The 21,685-nt window shown below is 43.9% G+C and overlaps 1 protein-coding gene across 1 annotated transcript in view; it reads right to left on the reverse strand.

Annotated features, from left to right (window-relative positions):
* The window catches only part of DNAAF11 (dynein axonemal assembly factor 11), a 150,849-nt gene that overhangs the window by 86,796 nt on the left and 42,368 nt on the right, over positions 1-21,685 (reverse strand). The window contains exon 5 of the mRNA XM_077493362.1: positions 11,475-11,704. Within this exon, the coding sequence (XP_077349488.1) occupies positions 11,475-11,704 (230 nt within the window). The remainder of the gene's footprint in view (positions 1-11,474; positions 11,705-21,685) is intronic.

Here is a 21,685-nt window from a genome sequence, read left to right on the forward strand (position 1 = left end):
CTACCATCCTGTGGTGTCATTCCATGTTTCCTTGACTCAAGAATAAAGGGACTTTCCAGTACCTTGGATTGCAGCCATCCATTTCTTCATTGTACTTATCAGACGCACAGTCCTACGTGTCTGCTGCACACTACATCTAATTGTTAGACTAGCGCGCCCTCACCTGATGAAACTACCAAAGGGGAAATTGTATGGAACTTATTTACACTTACAGTATCTCACAAAAAAGTGAGTACACCCCTCACATTTTGTAAATAATTTATTCTATCTTTTTATGTGACATCACTGAAGGAATTACACTTTGCTACAATGTAAAGTAGCGAGTGTACAGCTTGTATAACAGTGTAAATTTGCTGTCCCCTCAAAATAACTCAACACACAGCCATTAATGTCTAAACCGCTGGCAACAAAAGTGAATACACCCCTTAGTGAAAATGTCCAAATTGGGCCCAATTAGCCATTATCCCTCCCCGATGTCATGTGACTCATTAGTGTTACAAGGTCTCAGGTGTGAATCGGGAGCAGGTGTGTTAAATTTGGTGTTATCACTCTCACTCTCTCATACTGGTCACTGGAAGTTCAACATGTCACCTGATGGCAAAGAACTCTCTGAGGATCTGAAAAAAGAATTATTGCTCTACATAAAGATGGACTAGGCTATAAGAAGATTGCCAAGACCCTGAAACTGAACTGCAGCATGGCGGACAAGACCACAGCGGTTTAACAGGACATGTTCCACTCAGAACAGGCCTCGCCATGGTCGACCAAAGAAGTTGAGTACATGTGCTCAGCGTCATATCCAGAGGTTGTCTTTGGGAAATGGATGTATGAGTGCTGCTAGCATTGCTGCAGAGGTTGAAGGGGTGGGGGGTCAGCCTGTCAGTGGCTGTCATCCAAGAAGGAAGCCTCTTCTAAAGATGATACACAAGAAAGTCCGCAAACAGTTTGCTGAAGACAAGCAGACTAAGGACATGGGATACTGGAACCATGTCCTGTGGTCTGATGAGACCAAGATAAACGTATTTGGTTCAGATGGTGCCAAGCATGTGTGGTGGCAACCAGGTGAGGAGAACAAAGACAAGTGTGTCTTACCTACAGTCAACCATGGTGGTGGGAGTGTCATAGTCTGGGGCTACATGAGTGCTGCCAGCACTGGGGAACTACAGTTCATTGAGGGAACCATGAATGCCAACATGTACTGTGACATACTGAAGTAGAGCATGATCCCCTCCCTTTGGAGACTGGGCCGCAGGGCAGTATTCCAACATGATAACAACCACAAACACCTCCAAGAAGACCACTGCCTTGCTAAAGAAGCTGAGGGTAAAAGGTGATGGACTGGCCAAGCATGTCTCCAGACCTAAACCCTACTGAGCATCAGTGGAGCATCCTCAAAAGGGTGGAGAAGAGCAACATCTCTAACATCCACCAGCTCCATGATGTCATCATGGAGGAGTGAAAGAGGACTCCAGTGGCAACCTATAAAGCTTCGGTGAACTGCATGCCCAAGAGGGTTAAGGCAGTGCTGGAAAATAATGGCGGCCACACAAAATATTGACACTTTGGGCATTTTTACTTAGGGGTGTACTCACTTTTGCTGCCAGCGGTTTAGACATTGATGGCTGCGTGTTGAATTATTTTGAGGGGACAGCAAATTGACACTGTTATACAAGTTGCACACTCACTACTTTACATTGTAGCAAAGTGTCATTTCTACAGTGTTGTCACATGAAAAGATAGAATAGAATATTTACAAAAATGTGAGGGGTGTACTCACTTTTGTGAGATACTGTAGCTAAAGTGTTAAGTGTTGTAATACTCATTCAAATAACCCCCCTAGCAATTAGTTCTAATTGAACGAGTCTGTCACTGCTCCTAGGAACACAAACAGGATTGATACTGCTCAGTTGAGCAAATCTCTTGTCTGATATCCCTCCCTGAATAGAGGACAAATTTACTTGTTCAACTTGCGTTGTGCCCATGGGCCGTGTGTGCGCATCATTTTAACGAAGAACAACGTTGTAATTTTGGTGTTAGGTGGAGGGTTGCAACATTTCTTTGTTTTGATTGTAATACTTTGAGTCCAAAAAAAATTTGATTTTTGATACAGCATACTTTCTGGGGTCACTCTATACCAACTTTCCCCCAGAACTCTTCCCATTACTCAAATGCAACAAATGCAACAAATGCATGCAATTCCTCTGATATGTAGACCCACCTCCATTGTTAAGGGAGTGACAGATGTTTAAAGAAGTCCCACATTCCTCTGAACTAAGGGGGAGTCTTTGCTTATTTGCTAATTTTATGCACATCCCAAAGGTGCTCTATTGGATGAGATCTGGTGAGTGTGGAGACCATTGAAGTGCAGTGACCTCATTGTCCAGTGGTGAGATGATTGGAGCTTTGTGACATGGAGCATTATCCTGCTGGAAGGAGCCATCAGAAGATGGGGACACTGTAGTTATAAAGAGATGGACATGGTCAGTAGCACTACTCAGGGAGGCCATGGAATTTAAACAATGCTCAATTGGTACTAAAGGGTCCAAAGTGTGCCAAGAAAATATCCCCCCCCCCCCACACCATTACACCACCAGCCTGAACCATTGATACGCCAAGTTCTGACCCTACTATCTGAATGTCGCAGCTTAACCACTTTCAGACCGGACCATTTTGCTGGTAAATGACCAGAGGTCTTTTTACACTTTGGCACTGCGCTGCTTTAACTGGTAATTGCGCGGTCATGCAATGTTGTACCCAAACAAAATTTGCGTCCTTTTCTTCCCACAAATAGAGCTTTCTTTTGATGGTATTTGATTGCCTCTGCGATTTTTATTTTTTGCGATATAAACGTAAAAAGACCGCAAATTTTGAAAAAAAATGATATTTTCTACTTTTTGTTATTAGAAAAATCCAATAAACTCAATTTTAGTCATACATTTAGGCCAAAATGTATTCAGCCACATGTCTTTGGTAAAAAAAAAGTCAATAATTGTATATTTATTGGTTTGCGCAAAAGTTGTCACATCTACAAACTAAGGTACGTTTTCTGCAATTTACGCAGCTTTTAGTTTACGACTGCCTATCTCATTTCTTGAGGTGCTAAAATGGCAGGGCAGTACAAAACCCCCCCAAATGACCCCATTTTGGAAAGTAGACCCCCTAAGGAAATTGATAAGAGGCATGTTGAGCCCATTGAATATTTTATTTTTTTGCCTCAAGCGATTGAATAATGACAAAAAAAAAATTTTTTTTTTTTTACACAAAGTTGTCACTAAATGATATATTGCTCACACATGCTATGGGCGTATGTGAAATAACACCCCAAAATAAATTCTGCTGCTTCTCCTGAGTACGGGGATACCACATATGTGGGACTTTTTGGGAGCCTAGCCGCGTACGGGGCCCCGAAAACCAAGCACCGCCTTCAGGCTTTCTAAGGGCGTAAATTTTTGAGTTCACTTCTCACTACCTATTACAGTTTTGAAGGCCATAAAATGCCAAGATGGCACAAAACCCCCACAAATGACCCCATTTTAGAAAGTAGACACCCCAAGCTATTTGCTGAGAGGCATGTTGAGTTCATGGAATATTTTATATTTTGCCACAAGTTGCGGGAAAATTACAAACTTTTTTTTTTTTTTTTTTTTTTCACAAAGTTGTCACTAAATGATATATTGCTCACACATGCCATGGGCATATGTGAAATGACACCCCAAAATAAATTCTGCTGCTTCTCCTGAGTACGGGGATACCACATATGTGGGACTTTTTGGGAGCCTAGCCGCGTACGGGGCCCCGAAAACCAAGCACCGCCTTCAGGCTTTCTAAGGGCGTACATTTTTGAGTTCACTTCTCACTACCTATTACAGTTTTGAAGGCCATAAAATGCCAAGATGGCACAAAACCCCCACAAATGACCCCATTTTAGAAAGTAGACACCCCAAGCTATTTGCTGAGAGGCATGTTGAGTCCATGGAATATTTTATATTTTGCCACAAGTTGCGGGAAAATTACAAACTTTTTTTTTTTTTTTTTTTTTTTCACAAAGTTGTCACTAAATGATATATTGCTCACGCATGCCATGGGCATATGTGAAATGACACCCCAAAATAAATTCTGCTGCTTCTCCTGAGTACGGGGATACCACATATGTGGGACTTTTTGGGAGCCTAGCCGCGTACGGGGCCCCGAAAACCAAGCACCGCCTTCAGGCTTTCTAAGGGCGTTACAGTTTTGAAGGCCATAAAATGCCAAGATGGCACAAACCCCCCCCAAATGACCCCATTTTGGAAAGTAGACACCCCTAAATTTAGGGGTACACTAGTGAGACTAGGTAATAAATGGCGGGTGCCCTGAAACTATAAAAAAATAACTAACCAACCAGCGTCACCTGTAACAGTTATATGGTGATCACTGGTGAAAGGGTTAACTAGGGGGCAATCAGGGGGCTTTATGCGGTAGTATATGGGGGTCCCTGGCGCTATAAAAAGCTGCGGCGAACCTAAATACCTACCTGCCTAACTAGCGTCACCTGTGACACTAATACAGCGATCAGAAAAACGATCGCTTATTAGGCTGGGTTCACACTGGAGCGATGCGGGAACGCCACGAATGCGCGGCGGGTTCCCGCATCGCATGCCTCCCGGCGGCAGTTCACACTGCCCTATGCGAACTGCTGGGAGTGTCAGTGAAATGTTACTGACACCCCCAGATCAGTTCGCATATCGCAGTGCGATCTGCAAACTCGGATCGCATGGTGTGAACACCCATGCGATCCGATTCTGCTGCGGGCCAAAAAAAGGGTCCCGTGCGAATTTGCGGCGGGTGCGGCGGGTGTGGCGGGTGCGGCGAATGGCTGAACTCGAATCGCACAGAGATCGGATGTGATTTGCACTGCAGTGCGGTGCGAATCACATCCGTTCTCATAAACCGCTGCAATGTGAACCCAGCCTTAGTGACACTGGCGACGGGGGGTGATCACGGGGTTAAACCTTTATTGGGGGGGTTAGGGGGGTACCTTAGAACTAAAGGGGGCTAACCCTAACTGCCCTAACAGTTATTAGTCACAAATGACACCCGCCGGGTGATCAGGGGGTTAAACCTTTATTAGGTAATAAATGGCGGGTGCCCTGAAACTATAAAAAATAACTAACCAACCAGCGTCACCTGTAACAGTTATATGGTGATCACTGGTGAAAGGGTTAACTAGGGGGCAATCAGGGGGCTTTATGCGGTAGTATATGGGGGTCCCCGGCGCTATAAAAAGCTGCGGCGAACCTAAATACCTACCTGCCTAACTAGCGTCACCTGTGACACTAATACGGCGATCAGAAAAATGATCGCTTATTAGGCTGGGTTCACACTGGAGCGATGCGGAAACGCCGCAAATCCGCGGCGGGTTCCCGCATCGCATGCCTCCCGGCGGCAGTTCACACTGCCCTATGCGAACTGCTGGGAGTGTCAGTGAAATGTTACTGACACCCCCAGATCAGTTCGCATATCGCAGTGCGATCTGCAAACTCGGATCGCATGGTGTGAACACCCATGCGATCCGATTCTGCTGCGAGCCAAAAAAAGGGTCTCGTGCGAATTTGCGGTGGGTGCGGCGGGTGTGGCGGGTGCGGCGGGTGCGGCGAATGGCTGAACTCGAATCGCACAGAGATCGGATGTGATTTGCACTGCAGTGCGGTGCGAATCACATTCGTTCTCATAAACCGCTGCAATGTGAACCCAGCCTTAGTGACACTGGCGACGGGGGGTGATCACGGGGTTAAACCTTTATTGGGGGGGTTAGGGGGGTACATTAGAACTAAAGGGGGCTAACTCTAACTGCCCTAACAGTTATTACAGTCACAAATGACACCAATGCAAAAAAAAAAAAAAAAAAAAAAAAAAATGACATTGGTGTCACTGTGACTGGGGGGCAGGGGTAATTGGGGGGGTGATCGGGGGGTAAAGGGGGGGTGTGAGTGTGCCTGGCATGTTCTACTGTGTGTGTAGAGTGTTGGTGCAACTCACCGATCCGCTCTCCTCCGTGTCGGAACGAAAAATACCGACACGGAGGAGAGAATACATCACTTCCTCTCCTGTGTTTACATTACAGGAGAGGAAGTGATGTCACGGGGGATTCCTATTCGTCGGGAGCGATCGCGAGGGGGTGGCCATGAACGAATGGCCGTCCCCTCGTCCGGGATCGCTCCCGCACGAATACCGACCGCCGCAGGCACCGGGCGGGGGCCCGATCGGGCCCCCGACCCGCGGGAGGCAAGGGACGTACATGTACGCCAATATGCCTGCCCGTGCCATGCTATCGACGTACATCGTCGTGCGGCGGTCGGCAACTGGTTAAATCAAGACTCATCAGACCAAGCAACATTTTTGTCCAATTTTGGTGAGCCTGTGCGAACTGTAGCCTTAGTTTCCTGTTCTTAGCTGACAGGAGTGACACCCGGTGTGGTCTTCTGCTGCTGTAACCCATCTGCTTTAAGGTTCAATGTGTTGTGCATTCAGAGATGGCATTCTGCATACCTTGTTTGTAAGGAGGGGTTATTTGAGTTGCTCTTGCCTTTCTATCATCTTGAACCAGTCTGCCCATTCTCCTCTCACCTCTGACATCAACAAGGCATTTTCCTCCACACAACTGCTGCTCACTGGATATTTTCTCTTTTTCTAGCCGTTCTTTGAAAACCCTACAGATGATTGTGTGTGAAAATCCCAGTAGATCAGCAGTTTTTGAAATACTCAGAGCAGCCCGTCTGGCACCAACAACCGTGCCACATTCAAAGTCACTTAAATACCCGTTCTTCCCCATTCGGATGCTTGGTTTGAATTTCAGCAAGTCGTCTTCACCATGTCTAGATGCCTAAATGCATTGAGTTGCTGCCATGTGATTGGCTGATTAGCAATTTTTTGTTACCAAGCAATTGAACAAGTGTACTTAATAAAGTGGCCGGTGAGTGTAAATTCCACATTAATAATTTTCTATAAAAAAAAAAAGTCTGTGCTGTAAACTCAGCAACGATGAGGAGCTAGTAAGACGGGCTTCTGATTATGTGATCGCTGAGACAGCTATAAGAATAAGAGGACGCTTTTCACTCTATAGCTATTTCTTAGAACAGTCTCTTTAACAATAGCTCAGGATATAAACAACACTGGCACACCATAAGCAATGACCCAGGCCAGGCAAGCCTTAGTATTAGTGCACCAGGGTGTTAACAGCAGCAACAGTCACCCAGATTCTGCATTTAGGTCTGTACTCACAAGTCCTTGGGCATTTGGATGCCTCCTTCCAGGGTCAGGCAGGCATTTCCTTAGAGGACTCTCCAGACCGGATCCTATTTTAAATCCCCCTTCTTTAGCTTCAGAGTTTCTTAGCAAAATAGGCCCCCCAGCTTTAGCATAACTGGGACCTCAATGAGCTCCTGGTAAATGTCAGCTGAACTGCCTGAGAGGGGCAGCAGCCCTTCAGGCCGGGATCTTCTCCTCCTGGACAAGAACACAGACTGCTACAGCCCAAAACTAAATAGTACATGTGCTCTGCAGCCATCTACTGGGCATGCCTCCCCAGGCAAATGCGAAGAAAACTGGTCGCACACCAAAGTTGTAATCCTTTATCTTTTATTCTTCTAATAGGGCAACAGTGCAGGATAGGTTACAGTTGACATGTTTGTAACGTAGGAGTGTTTAGTCATGGGTTACGACTAAGCCCTTCTACGTGTGAAACATGTCAACTGTAACCTATCCTGCGCTATTGTCCTGTGTTTGAAGAATGAAGGACGTTTTATTGGAATACAACTGCAGTGCGTGACCAGTTTACTTCTCATTTGCATGGCACTGCGGTAGCAAGCCAGGGTCAGTACCTGTAAGTAAACCATTATATACCAAACCTGAGCGGTATTTTGTTGTCTGGTTTGGACAAACCTCCCCAGGGATTGGCGGATACTTCATAAGTATTGAGTCTATTCATTTAAACTGCTCCACTCCTATGTTCTGGAAACTTCCAGAATTCAGGGAGAAGCAATCGAGCCTGCTGCATGTAAGACCCTGATCAGTCCAAAGCAATCGGCAACCGTTCCACTGATTACAGAAGAGCTCAAAAAAGAACTACATTTACCCGAGAGCCTAGCACCTAACTAGGAGGGTGCTACACTTTGATCTTCAATTGAGTAATGGTGGTTCTCCTTTTTATTGGGATGGTGCTGGAACACCAATAAAAAAAAAGTGAAAATGTACAATGGATATAAAAAGTCCACACATCCCTGTTAAAATGTCTGGTTTCTGTGATGTAAAAAAAAAATAGATAAAGAAAAAACATTTCAGAAATTTCCAACCTTTAATGTGACCTAAAAACTGTACAACTCAGTTGAACAATAAACTGAAATCTTTTAGGGGGGGGGGGGGCTGGGGGAGGTAAAAATAAAAAAATAAAATAATATGATTGCATAAGTGTGCCTCTTATAACTGGGGATGTAGCTGTGTTGAGAGTTAAGCAATCATATACAAACTCATGTCACTACACACCTTCCATCATTAAAGTGCCTCTGATTAACCCCCAAACAAAGTTCAGCCGTTCTAGTAGGTCTTTCCTGACATTTTCTTAGTCACATCCTACAGCAAAAGCCATGGTCTGCAGAGAGCTTCCAAAGCATCAGAGGGATCTCATTGTTAAAAGGTATCAGTCAGAAGGGTAAAGAAGAATTTCCAAGGCATTATATATACCATGGAACACAGTGAAGACAGTCATCATCAAGTGGAGAAAATATGGCACAACAGTGACATTACCATAATTCATTAAAAGACGAGATGAAAACTTGTCAGGGAGGCTGCCAAGAGGCCTACAGCAACATTAAAGGAGCTGCAGGAATATCTGGCAAGTACTGGCTGTGTAGTACGTGACAACAATCTCCCGTATTCTTCATATGTCTGGGCTGTGGGGTAGAGTGACAAGACTGAAGCCTTTTCCTAAGAAGAAAAACATTCCAGCCCAGCTAAATTTGGAAAAACACATCTGAAGTCTCCCAAAAGCATGTGGGAAAATAGGTTATGGTTTGATAAAACCAAGGTTGAACTTTTTGGCCATAATTCCAAAATATATGTTTGGCCCAAAACAACATTGCACATCATCAAAAGAACACAATACCCACTGTGAAGCATGGTGGTGACAGCATCATGCTTTGGGGCTGTTTTTCTTCAGCTGGAACAGGGGCCTTACTCAAAGTAGAGTGAATTATGAACAGTTACAAATACCAGTCAATATTGGCACGAAACCTTCAGGCTTCTGCTAGAAAGCTGAACATGAAGAGGAACTTCATCTTTTGTATGAAGACCCAAAGCATATATAAAAATCAACAAAGGAATGTCTTCAGAAGATTAAAGTTTTGGAATGGCCCAGCCCAGACCTGAATCTGATTAAAAATCTGTGGGGTGATCTGAAGAGGGCTGTGCACAGGAGATGCCCTCGCAATCTAACAGATTTGGAGTGTTTTTGCAAAGAAGAGCGGGCAAATATTGGCAAGTCAAGATGTGCCATGCTGACAGACTCATACCCAAAAAGAGCGAGTGCTGGAATAAAATCAGAAGGTGCTTCAACAAAGTATTAGTTTAAGGGTGTGCACACTTATGCAACCGTATTATTTTATTATTACTTCCTTCTACCTAAAAGATTTCAGTTTGTTGTTCAATTGAGTTGTACAGTTTATAGGTCTATAGGTTTAGGTTTATAGGTGAAATTATTTATCTTTGTTTTATTTTTTTTTACATCACAGACATTTTTGACATTTTAACAGGGATGTTTAGACTTTTTATATCTACTGTACTTGTCTTTATCTAAAACATTCAAAATGAAGGTACCTTCAGGCTTTTAGCTACTGTATTTATTGGCGTATAACACTCACTTTTTCACCATGAAAATCAGGTGCAAATAGCACGTGCGTGTTATGCGCCAATACAAATATTAATTTTTTTTCCCTGAAACTACCCTCTTAGCCCTTGTACACACGGTCGGACATTTCGACAACCAAATCCGTCAGATTTTGTCCGATGGATTTTGTCCTACGGATTTTGTCCGAAACTGTTGCATACACACAGTCGGACAAAGTTGTCAGAAAATCCGATCGTACTTAACGTGATGACGTTATTTCGTTAGGACGGGACTACGTTCAGGCTAGTAGCCAATAGCTTTGGTGTAGGAATTTGATCTGAGCATGCGTGGCACTTTGTCCGATCAGAATTCTCTACACATGATCGGACAAAGTCTGATCAGAGCATGTTGTCAGAAAATTTTATAGACAAGTTGACAATGTTACGCCGAGTAAATAGATACCAAACATGTCACACTTTATAATTGCATGCACTCGTGGATTGACGACAAAGTACGGTACCTAAAAATCTCAATAGGCGACGCTTTAATTTTTTTTTTACGGTTACCAGGTTAGCATTGCAGAGGAGGTCTAGTGCTAGAATTATTGCTCTCGCTCTGATGATCACGGCGATACCTCACATGTGTGATTTGAACACCGTTTACATATGCGGACGCGACTTCTGTATGCGTTTTCTTTGCTTCGCGAACTCGCGGGGACGGCGGGCGCTTTAAAAAAATTTTTTATTTTTTTTTATTTATTTGAAAATGAATAAATTGTTTAAAAAATAAAATAAAAATGATCACTTTTATTGCTGTCACAAGGAATGTAACCATCCCTTGTGACAGTAATAGGTGGTGACAGGTACTCTTTATGGAGGGATCGGGGGGGTCTAAAAGACCCCCCACCCCTCCTTTACACTTCAATGTATTCAGATCGCCGAAAACGTCGATTCTGAATACCGTATATATTTTTAAAATCAGCGTCATTGGCAGCCGAGTAAACGGGAAGTGACGTCATGACGTCGCTTCCGTGTTTACTATTAGGATACTGGAACGAAGCCGATTACGGCTTCGTTCCAGTTCCTCCCCAGCAGCCGGAGGCGTCGGAACGTGAATCGGTGCTCCTGATCGAGCGGGAGCACCGGTAACAGTGGCGGGAAGAGACGGGAGGGGGGGACGTCCCCTCCCACTCCTCCGGCATAACAGCCGAGCGGCTTTTAGCCGCTTCGGTTGTTATGGCTGGGAAGCCAATCGCCCGCTGAAAAAAACGGTACCAGGATGATGCCTGCAGGTGCGGGCATCATCCCGGTATACCCCCCGGAAGCCGAGTACGCAGATCTGCGTACGCTCGGCGGGAAGGGGTTATCCGACAACACTGTCCTATCGGACATTGTCCATCGGAATATCCGACCGTGTGTACAAGGGCTTAAAATGAATGTGCGTGTTATACACCTGTGCGTGTTATACACCTGTGCGTGTTATACGCCGATAAATACGGGTAATCAAATTGACATGTAAAGCTAGAAGAACCTAAAAGAACATTTGAAGACTGTGTGACTGATAATTATACTGTATTCTATAAAATCAAGCAAGAGAAATTCAGTGTTTGACATACAGGGTGTTGTTGATGTCTGTGTACCAGCGTCCATCGAATCCCGGTTTCCTCTCTGGCGGTGTCTTGTGAGCGCTTTGTTTTGCAGAGGATTTTTTTTGGGCCTCTTCTCTCTCTCTGGCCCTCTTCAGCGAGTAAGCCTCCTCTTGTTCTTTGATTTGATGCTGCACTTGGCCATAATCCTGCAAGGCCTGAATTCGCTCCGAGCGCTCAATCTCCTTCCCATCCAGCCACTTCAAAAGGAAAAACAATATTATGGTTTCATCTCAACACTAGAAACAGAGAAATAAAATACAACTCCTATTGAACCTCCTGAGCCCGAGAACTTCAGCTGAAAGCACCGAGGCAACGTGTGCCAAAGTCATACGGATCCAGCTTAAATAATTGATGGCCCTTGCACTCTGGTGATCAGTGAGATCATGCAGTGTGGGCAATTCAACGCCACATGCAATCCTCCTAAAGCAACTCAAGAAACAAACTTAGTGAAGTATTCATGAAGAATTGATGTTTGCGTTCATCCTGACAATTAAAGAGAAAGTATTCAACCTCTTTAAAATGTTGATTTTTTAATTAAAGGTGAAATTAAGCAGAAAGTCCCAAAGCAGTAGTCGCCCTCTCCACGTTCTCGTGATCCACTCCTTCTCCTCCTGTGGTTTCAACCTCCAGCCCTCTTCCAAGATGAATGAGGCACAGCATTTTTAAAATCACTCCTTGTGATCCCAGGGCATCTAGTCCACCTGGGGGGGCATCTAGTCCACCTGAGGGGCGGGGCATCTAGTCCACCTGGGGGGCGGGACATCTAGTCCACCTAAGGGGGTCATCTAATCCCCCTGGGGGGGCATCTAGTCCACCTGGGGGGTATCAACACCCTGAACTCATAAGGGACTGATGCTAAGGACAGCGTCCATGTCACTCCGCGGCGCAATTCTCTGCATTATATAGGACCAGCGCACTGGCGGTGCAGGAAAAAAAGGAAAGAGGACAGGAAACTGAAGCAAAGATAGTTACAAAAAAGGACCATATACTAAAAAATAAAAAAATGTTTATTTTTTTTTATCAGTAGAGAATTTTTATATATCTAGTCCACTGGGGGGTATCAACACCCTGGACTCATAAGGGACTGATGCTAAGGACAGCGTCCATGTCACTGCGCGGCATAATTCTCTGCATTATATAGGACCAGCACACTGGAGGTGCAGGAAAAAAGGAAAGAGGACAGGAAACTGAAGCAAAGATAGTTACAAAAAAGGTATATATACAAAAAAAAAATGTTAAATGTTTATTTTTTTATCAGTAGAGAATTTTTATATATCTAATCCACTGGGGGGTATCAACAAGTCACCCTGGATTCATAAGGGACTGATGCTAAGGACAGAGTCCATGTCACTGCGTGGCGCAATTCTCTGCATTATATAGGACCAGCACACTGGAGGTGCAGGAAAAAAGGAAAAAGAACAGGAAACTGAAGTAAAGATAGTTACAAAAAAAAGGTACATATACTAAAAAAAAAAAAAATGTTAAATGTTTATTTTTTGATCAGTAGAGAATTTTTTATTCATTTTTTTAGTTGTAGTTTAACCACTACCAGGACCGATCGTCTTTTTTAGATGTGTTGTTTACAAGTTAAAAACTGTTTTTATTTTGCTAGAAAATTACTTAGAACCTCCAAAACATTATACATTTTTTTCTGACACCCTAGAGAATAAAATGGCGGTCATTGCAATACTTTCTGTCATACCGTATTTGCGCAGCGGTCTTACAAGCGCAACTTTTTTTGGAAAAAATACACTTTTTTTAATAAAAAAAAAATAAGACAACAGTAAAGTTAGCCCAATTTTTTTTTAAATATATTGTGAAAGATAATGTTACGCCGAGTAAATGGATACCCAACATGTCATGCTTCAAAATTGCGCCCGCTCGTGGAATGGCGACAAACTTTTACCCTGAAATATCTCCATAGGCAACATTTAAAAAAATTCTACAGGTTGCATGTTTTGAGTTACAGAGGAGATCTAGGGCTGGAATCATTACTTTTGCTCTACTGATCGCGGCGATACCTCACATGTGTGGTTTGAACACCATTTTCATATGCGGGCGCTAGTCATGTATGCGTTCAATTCTGCACGTGAGCTCGGCGGGACGGGGTGCATTTAAAATGTTTATTTTTTCCCTATTTATTTTATCTTTTATTTTTACACTGTTTTTAAAAAATAAAAATAAATGGTGTCACTTTTATTCCCCAGGTGCTTGGGGATACAGAGCCTCGCTGCATTGACCATGTGCATGGCCAGAGATTTGTAGTAGTTCTTTTTAGATAAGGAAGTATGATGAAGGAGGAATTGGGCTGGGGAGAAATCCAAGGTGAATGTAGTGATATGTGTGATGAGACCATGGACCTCCCTCCAAAAAGGTTGGAGGTTCTCACAGTCCCACATGAAGCACAGTGCCCACCCCGATCTGTGATTTTTATCATGACTGCGACATTATGGCCAACACATCGGACACTTTTGACACTATTTTGGGACCATTGTTATTTATACAGCGGTCAGTGCTATAAAAATGCACCGATTACTGTGTACATGACATTGGCAGGGTAGGGGTTAAACACTAGGGGGCGATCAAGGGGTTAAGTGTGTCCTAAGGAGTGATTCCAACTGTGGGGGGGGGGGGTGGGCTTCCGAGGGGGCAGTGATCTCTGTCATGTCACTAGGCAGAACGGGAAATGCCTTGTTTACATAGGAACTTCCCCATTCTAAGAACAGTGTATTAGTTAGAAGCAGGATAGGCTTCTTTAAAGAGAAGGGTTTTCAGGGATCGTCTACAGAGGGATAGATTAGGAGATAGTGGGACAGATTGGGGTAGAGAGTTCCAAAGGATGGGAGAAGCTCAGGAGAATCTGGAGGCGAGAATGAGAGGAGGTGACAAGGGAGCTAGAGAGTAGGAGGTCTTGGGAGGACCGAAGAGAGTGGTTTGGAAGAAATTTTGAGACCAAGTTAGTGATGTAGCTGGAGGAAGAGTTGTGGATGGCTTTGTTGTTGTTAATATTTTGAATATAATTAGTTGGGTGAGTGGAAGCCAGTGGAGGGATTGGCAGAGAGGAGTAGCAGGCACTGAACAGTTGGTAAGGTGGATGAGTCTGCCAGCAGCATTTATGCTTGACAGAAGGGGCATAGCCTATGTAAAAGTAAGCCAATGAGAAGGGAGTTGCAGTAGTCGAGGCGAGAGATGATCAGGGAGTGAATTAGAAGCACTGTTGTGTCATTGGTTAGGAAGGGGCGTATCTTGGAGATTTGGACAGGGATTGGATGTGGGCCTGGAAGGACAACTTAGAGTCCAGGGTTACCCCTAGCACCCTGGCACGCGGTGGGTTGATGGCTGTGCCATTGATCTGGACAGGGAAGACAGGAGAAGGGGCAAGTGGAGGAGGAAATATTATGAGCTCAGGTTTGGATAGATTGGAAGTAGCAAGAGAACAACTCACCCAAGCTCTACCGCTATATAGTATAGTTGGTGTGTAGAGTAGTCGGCGCTCTGGCTAATTAAGCTCACAAAAGATCCATAGAAAGTACAGGTGGGCAACTCGACAGCTTCTCCATAGAAAATATTTATTTGAGCATTACAGCAATAACATCATCCAAATACTGACGCGTTTCGGCCTTAGGCCTTCATCAAAAGCAAATGCTTTTGATGAAGGCCTAAGGCCAAAACGCATCAGCTTTTTGGACAATGTTATTGCTGTAATGCTCAAATAAATATTTTCTATGGAGTTGCCAGCCTGTACTTCGTTGTACGTTTCAGGAAGTGGTGTGACATCCAGTTTTATATGTCTGTTAGTAAATCAGTGATATGTGAAGAAATGATGGAGTGAGCTGGGGGGTAGAGAGATAGATTTGGGTGTCGTCAGCATAGAAATGATATTGAAAGCCTTGGGAGGTTATTAGCTGACCCAGGGGGGAGGTGTAGATCGAGAATAGGAGAGGTCCAAGAACAGAGCCTTAGGGGGCCCGAGGGAGGGATAGGAGAAATTAAAGTTGTAAGTGACACTGAAGGTGTGGTGAGATAGGTATGATGCAAACCACCGGAGAGTACAGATGAAATCCAAATGGATTCCCACAGCTGCTGGAAATACCATGCCCGCCCTCCCTCCCTCAACCCGGCGAGTACAAGATATATAAATCAATACCAGCACTTATAAACGTCTTTTTGTTATGGCTGGCCATAGACAATTCAAACCAAGTATGGGCATACACACTGGTACAGCCGCTAGCAATGATCACGGTCTTCTGACGGCGAAAGCGGCTTACCTCCCCCACCGGGAGAATACAATGGTTTGGGGGGAGGGATTCCCCTGCCAACACTGTGTGTTGATGGAGCAATCAAGTTTATTTTTTTTTCACGCAGCCCGTGGATGCAGGAAAGAAATGTATGTATGGCCTGCCAAAGTCCCATTATTTGTGAAATATTAGTCTTTATGTACAATGCATGTATGCTTTTGACATTTATTTTTTTCTCCTACAAGAGTTTAGCAGCAGCAAAAAAATGCTGTAAAAAAGCTGCTTTTTGCAATTTGCTTTAATGTGCGTCAGCACCTGTTCCCATGTCTGACGTTAATACATTCTATTGGCCAGAATTCTGGCCATTAGAATACATTAACGCGGGAACACACCTAGCATTAACAAGCATTTTGCATGCTCAAAAGCTTCTCTCCAAAATGCACAAGTAAAGCATTTTTTTTTCTGCCTGTAAACTCCCCTGCCACTAAACTATTGAAATCACCTATATTGTACATGATCGTCTCACTGGGAGGAAGAACGGGGAGATGCTAAGTAAACAAGCATCTCCCCGTTCTGCCTAGCAACAGTGTCACTGATCTCTGCTCCCTGTGATTGGAGCAGAGATCAGTGATGTGTAAAACACAGCCACGCCCCCCACAGTTAGCAACACGACCCTAGGACACACTTAACCCCCTACACTGCCACCTAGTGGCTGATTCCTTCACTGCCAGTGTCATTTACACAGGAATCAGTGCATTTGTATAGCACTGATTGCTGTATAAATGGCAATAGTCTCAAAAATGTCCAATGTGTCCACCATAATGTCGCAGTCACAATAAAAATAAAAAATTGCTGATCATTACTAGTAAAAAAATCATTAATAAAAATGCCATAAATCTATCCCCTATTTTGTAAGCGCTATAACTTTTGCGCAAACCAATCAATAATCACTTATTGCGATTTTTTTACCAAAAATATGTAGAAGAATACGTATCGGCCTAAACTGAGGGCAAAAAATTTTTTTTAGACATTTTTGGGGGATATTTATTATAGCAAAAAGTAAAAAATAATGCATTTTTTTTCAAAAGTTTTGCTATTTTTTTGTTTATAGCGCAAAAAATAAAAACTGCAGAGGTGATCAAATACCACCAAAAGAAACCTCTATTTGTGGTAAAAAAAAAGGACGTCAATTTTGTTTGGGAGCCACATCGCACGCTCGCGCAATTGTCAGTTAAATTATGCAGTGCCGAATCGCAAAAAGTGGTCTGGTCTTTGGCCAGCAAAATGGTCCGGGGCTTAAGTGGTTAAACTCTCACCAGAAGCAAGTGCATGTGGGTCCAAATAAAGCTTGGGTTCAAAAACTGCTAACAAGTCTTCTCTTTACCTTTAAATCTTCCTCAAAACCTTATATCAACAAAAATATAACAAAAACAAAGCAAAAACCAAAATATAACGTAGTATATTCAAATTCCATAATATACATCAAAATCATTTCTGGGACTTTATATATGCCTCCAAAAGTACATAGACTTCAATAAAAAAAAATATAACCAATATCCAGCGTTGGATATGATGTAATATGATTTCATTTAAACCTCATTATCTATCAATTTTAGTTCTCCTAAATTTGGATGTCCTTTTTTGCTCACCGCGGTCGGTCTCCCTCTTTCCTCCACGGGCCGCTCAGATCTTGACTTGGAATCCAACCGTAGGATTGATATATTCGGATGATAATCCCTCGAGGTGACATTAAATGATTTATTTGGTTGTAATGGTTAGTGAGTAGCTAATATTTTTTTTCCCCTTCTGCTGCTTCTTTTTTGCAATTGATTTGTTTATTTTGCTTATTTTGCTTATTTTTTATTGCTTTTATTATTGATATCACATGCAGATATAATTGAGGTCTGTGAGGTCCTGAAGAAGCGAGGTTTCCCGCGATGACCCTGTCACGTTGAGCCTATAGACATTACAATTAAGATGGATGGCTGATAGTGGTATGTAAAATCATGTTTTTATTTTGCTATTGTAATAAAAATTGGTTTTATTTCTTTATATGTACTTTTGGAGGCATATATAAAAATTCTTAGAAAATCTTTTGTTGTATATTACACGATTAGAGATGATTTTTCACTTTTAGCAATATAATCTTGGTTATGAAACTCGCCCTCTATTTATTGATCTATATTCAAATTCCAATATACGTAAGCATATAGGTGGTAAAGAAAATGGGTTTGAATGTGAAGTTGCTGCACTATGATACTTTTTTTTTATATTTTTTGCATAGTAATCATCTGTTATTTTACTGAGAACATTAAAGGGGTTGTAAAGGTAAAAGTTTTTTCACCTTAATGCATTCTATGCATTAAGGTGAAAAAACATCCAACAATGCCGGCACCCCCAGCCCCCCCGTTTTACTTACCTGACCCCTTGAAGGTCCTGCGCTCGCCCCCGACATCCTCTTCACCGCTCAGCCTGGCCATTGATTGGTTACAGTGGATGGATTGAAAGCAGCGCAGCCATTGGCTTGCGCTGCTGTCAATCACATCCAATGATGCGGCGCGGGGGGCGGGGCCGAGTGCTACAGTGAGCGGCTATAGCCGCCAAGTGTATCACGGAAACACACCCGCAAGCACTCTTCACCATGCGAGGGAGCTTGCATGAATGTGAAAAGTCCTTGCGAGGGGGAGCCGGGACAGCTGCCGAGAGACCCCAGAAGAGCCGGTTCAGGGCCACTCTGTGCAAAACGAGCAGCACAGTGGAGGTAAGTATAACATGTTTGTTATTTAACCACTTAAGCCCCGGACCAATTTGCAGCCAAAAGAGAAAGTCCCTTTTTGCGATTCGGCACTGCGTCTATTTAATTGACAATTGCGCGGTCGTGAGACGTGGCTCCCAAACAAAATTGGCGTCCTTTTTTTCCCACAAAAAGAGCTTTCTTTTGGTGGTATTTGATCACCTTTTATTTATTTTTTTGCGCTATAAACAAAAATAGAGCGACAATTTTGAAAAAAAATGCAATATTTTTTTACTTTTTGCTATAATAAATATCCCCAAAAAATATATATATTACTAGTAATGGTGGTGATCAGAGATTTTTATTGTGACTGCGACATTATGGCAGATACATCGGACATTTTTGACACATTTTTGGGACCATGCTATTTAACTGCACTGATTCCTATGTAAATGACACTGGCAGTGAATGAGTTAACCACTAGGGGGGGAGGAGGGGTTATGTGTGACATTATGTGTTTTTTTTATTGTAGGGGGCGTGGCCTGGCATGTGACATCACTGATCGTCTTTCCCCATAGCGGAACAGACGATCGGTGACAGCCACAGTAGGAAGTACAGGGAGAGGTTTGTTTACACAGACCTCTCCGCGTTCTTCAGCTCTGTGACCCGATCGCGGGACACCAGTGGCCATCGGGTCCGCTGGTCCCGCGGTCACGGAGCTCAGGACCGGGGTCGGGAGCGCTCCACCGGCTGCGCGCTCCCGATCCACGGCTGGGCACTTAAAGAGCCACGTACAGGTACGCGATTGTGCCCAGCTGTGCCATTCTGCCGACGTATATGTGCAGGAGGCGGTCCTTAAGCAGTTAAAAAAAAATTACGTTTATAACCCCTTTAAACTTGGGAGGGGTGGTGGAGATTGAGGAGTGAACTGAATGAGCATGTGGTGGGTGATTCTTTTTGGTAAGATATATCAGCATATGGTAGTGGATGCATTGATTTTAAAGTGATTGTAAAGTCTCGTTTAAAAAAAACAAAAAACAAACATGTTATACTTACTTGCTCTTTGCAGTTGGTTTTGCACAGGGCAGCCTGGATCCTCCTCTTCTCAGGTCCCTCTTCGGTGCTCCAGGCCCGCCCCTCCTGTTGAGTGCCCCCACAGTAAGCGGCTTGCTGTGGGGGCAACAGAGCCGAGCTGCAACTCTATATGTCCATTCAGACATGGAGATGCCATTCGGCCCTGCCCCTCTCTCCCCTGATTGGCTAACTGACTTTGATTGACAGCAGCGGGAGTCAATGGCGCCGCTGCTGTGTCTAAGCCAATCAGGAGGGAGATTCCTGTATGGCCGAGTGACTCGTGGACATCACTGGACAGAGACGAGGCTCAGGTAAGAATTAGGGGGTGCTGGGGTGGCTGCTGCACACAGAAAGTTTTGGTCTTAATGCATAGAATGCATTAAGATAAAAAAAACCTTCTGACTTGACAACTTCTTTAGTCACTTGGGTATTTAAGGTTTTGCACTGAGATTCACTAATATATGTGAACACAATTACTGAGGCATTTAAAGCAGAGCTCCAACCAAAAGGGGAAGCTCTGCTTGTTTGCGCCCTTCCCCCTCCACTGCCATATTTAGCACTTTTTGGGGGGGAGCGGGTACTTGGCTTTGACAGGTACCCGCTCCCACTTCCTGCTCAGATCAATCGCCACGGCGATCTATGAGGCTGTCTGGCCCCTCCTGCTTCCCCCGTAGCATACTGGGACATATACAGTAAAGTAACAACTGAAGAATAGGCTCAGGTAAGGACATTGCTGGATCCCTGGACAGATAAATGTCCTTATATTAAAAGTCAGCAGCTATAGTACTTGTAGCTGCTGACTTTAAATTTTTTGGGGGAGACTGGAGCTCCTCTTTAAGTGATTAATGTAAAATTGTGTTACACTATCAAAAAATAGTTTTGTTTTTTTAGTACACTTGGAGAATTTGATCACTGAAAATTTCTGCGAATGCTGGCGAATGGGAATTTATGATATATGACAGGTGAATTTTTATGTCTGCTAAGAGTAGATGAGACAATGGGAATGGAAAGCACATATGGCACTGGATGTGTTATGGCACATACACAATTACACTATATTGTCAAAAGTATTGGGACGGCTGCCTTTACACCCACATGAACTTTAATGGCATTCTAGTCTTATGCCCTGTACACACGGTCGGACATTCCAACCACAAAGTACGTTGGCTTTTTTCCGATGGATTTTGGCCGAAACTTGTGTTGCATACACACGGTCGCACAAAGTTGTCAGAAAATCCGATCGTTCTGAACGAGGTGACGTCAAACACATACGTCGGGACTATAAACGGGCCAGTAGCCAATAGCTTTCATCTCTTAATTTATTCTGAGCATGCATGGCACTTTGTCCGTAGGAATTGTCTACACACGATCGGAATTTATGCGATCGGATATTGTCGTCGGAAAATCTTAGATCCTGCTCTCAAACTTTGTGCGTCGGAAAATCCAACAGAAAAAGTCAGATGGAGCCCACACACGGTTGGATATTCTGACAACAAGATCCGATCGCACATTTTCCGTCGGATAATCCGACCGTGTGTATGGGGCATTAGTCCGTAGGGTTCAATATTGAGTCAGCTTCAACTCTTCTGGGAAGTCTGTCCACAAGGTTTAGGAGTATGTCTCTGGGAATGTTTGGCTATTCTTCCAGAAGCGCATTTATGAGGTCAGGCACTGATGTTCGACTAAGGGGTCAAACACTGGAACTAAGGGGCCAAACCCAACTCCTGAAAAACAACCCCACACCATAATCCCCCCTCCACCAAATGATTTGAGGCAGTGCACAAATCCCCCCTTCTTCCTCATCCCAGCACTTAACCCCACCCCTCCCATTAAAAATCATGTTCCTCTACCAGCAGAAATCCCCCCCCCCCTACAAATACCCCCAGGGCCCCCGACAGGGGCTACCAGTGGGCACACAGGGGCCCCGTCAGCAGGGGGATCAGTGTGGTGGGGCGGGGGGCAAATATAGAGGAGAGAAAAGGTAAGAGTCAAAGGTGGCCGCTGGTACAGGACCCCTATCCCCATTGAAGACTTCTGCGTATGACAAAACGCGTCTGAAAGGGCGTGCAGTGACGTCACTGCGTTGATTTGAAGGAAGAAGGGCTCCTATAGTGCCGGCCGGCATTTTCCAC

Source organism: Lithobates pipiens, unplaced genomic scaffold, assembly GCF_037356315.1.
Source record: "Lithobates pipiens isolate NorthernLeopardFrog02 unplaced genomic scaffold, aLitPip1_a1.2 Scaffold_19, whole genome shotgun sequence".
Lineage (NCBI taxonomy): Eukaryota > Metazoa > Chordata > Amphibia > Anura > Ranidae > Lithobates > Lithobates pipiens.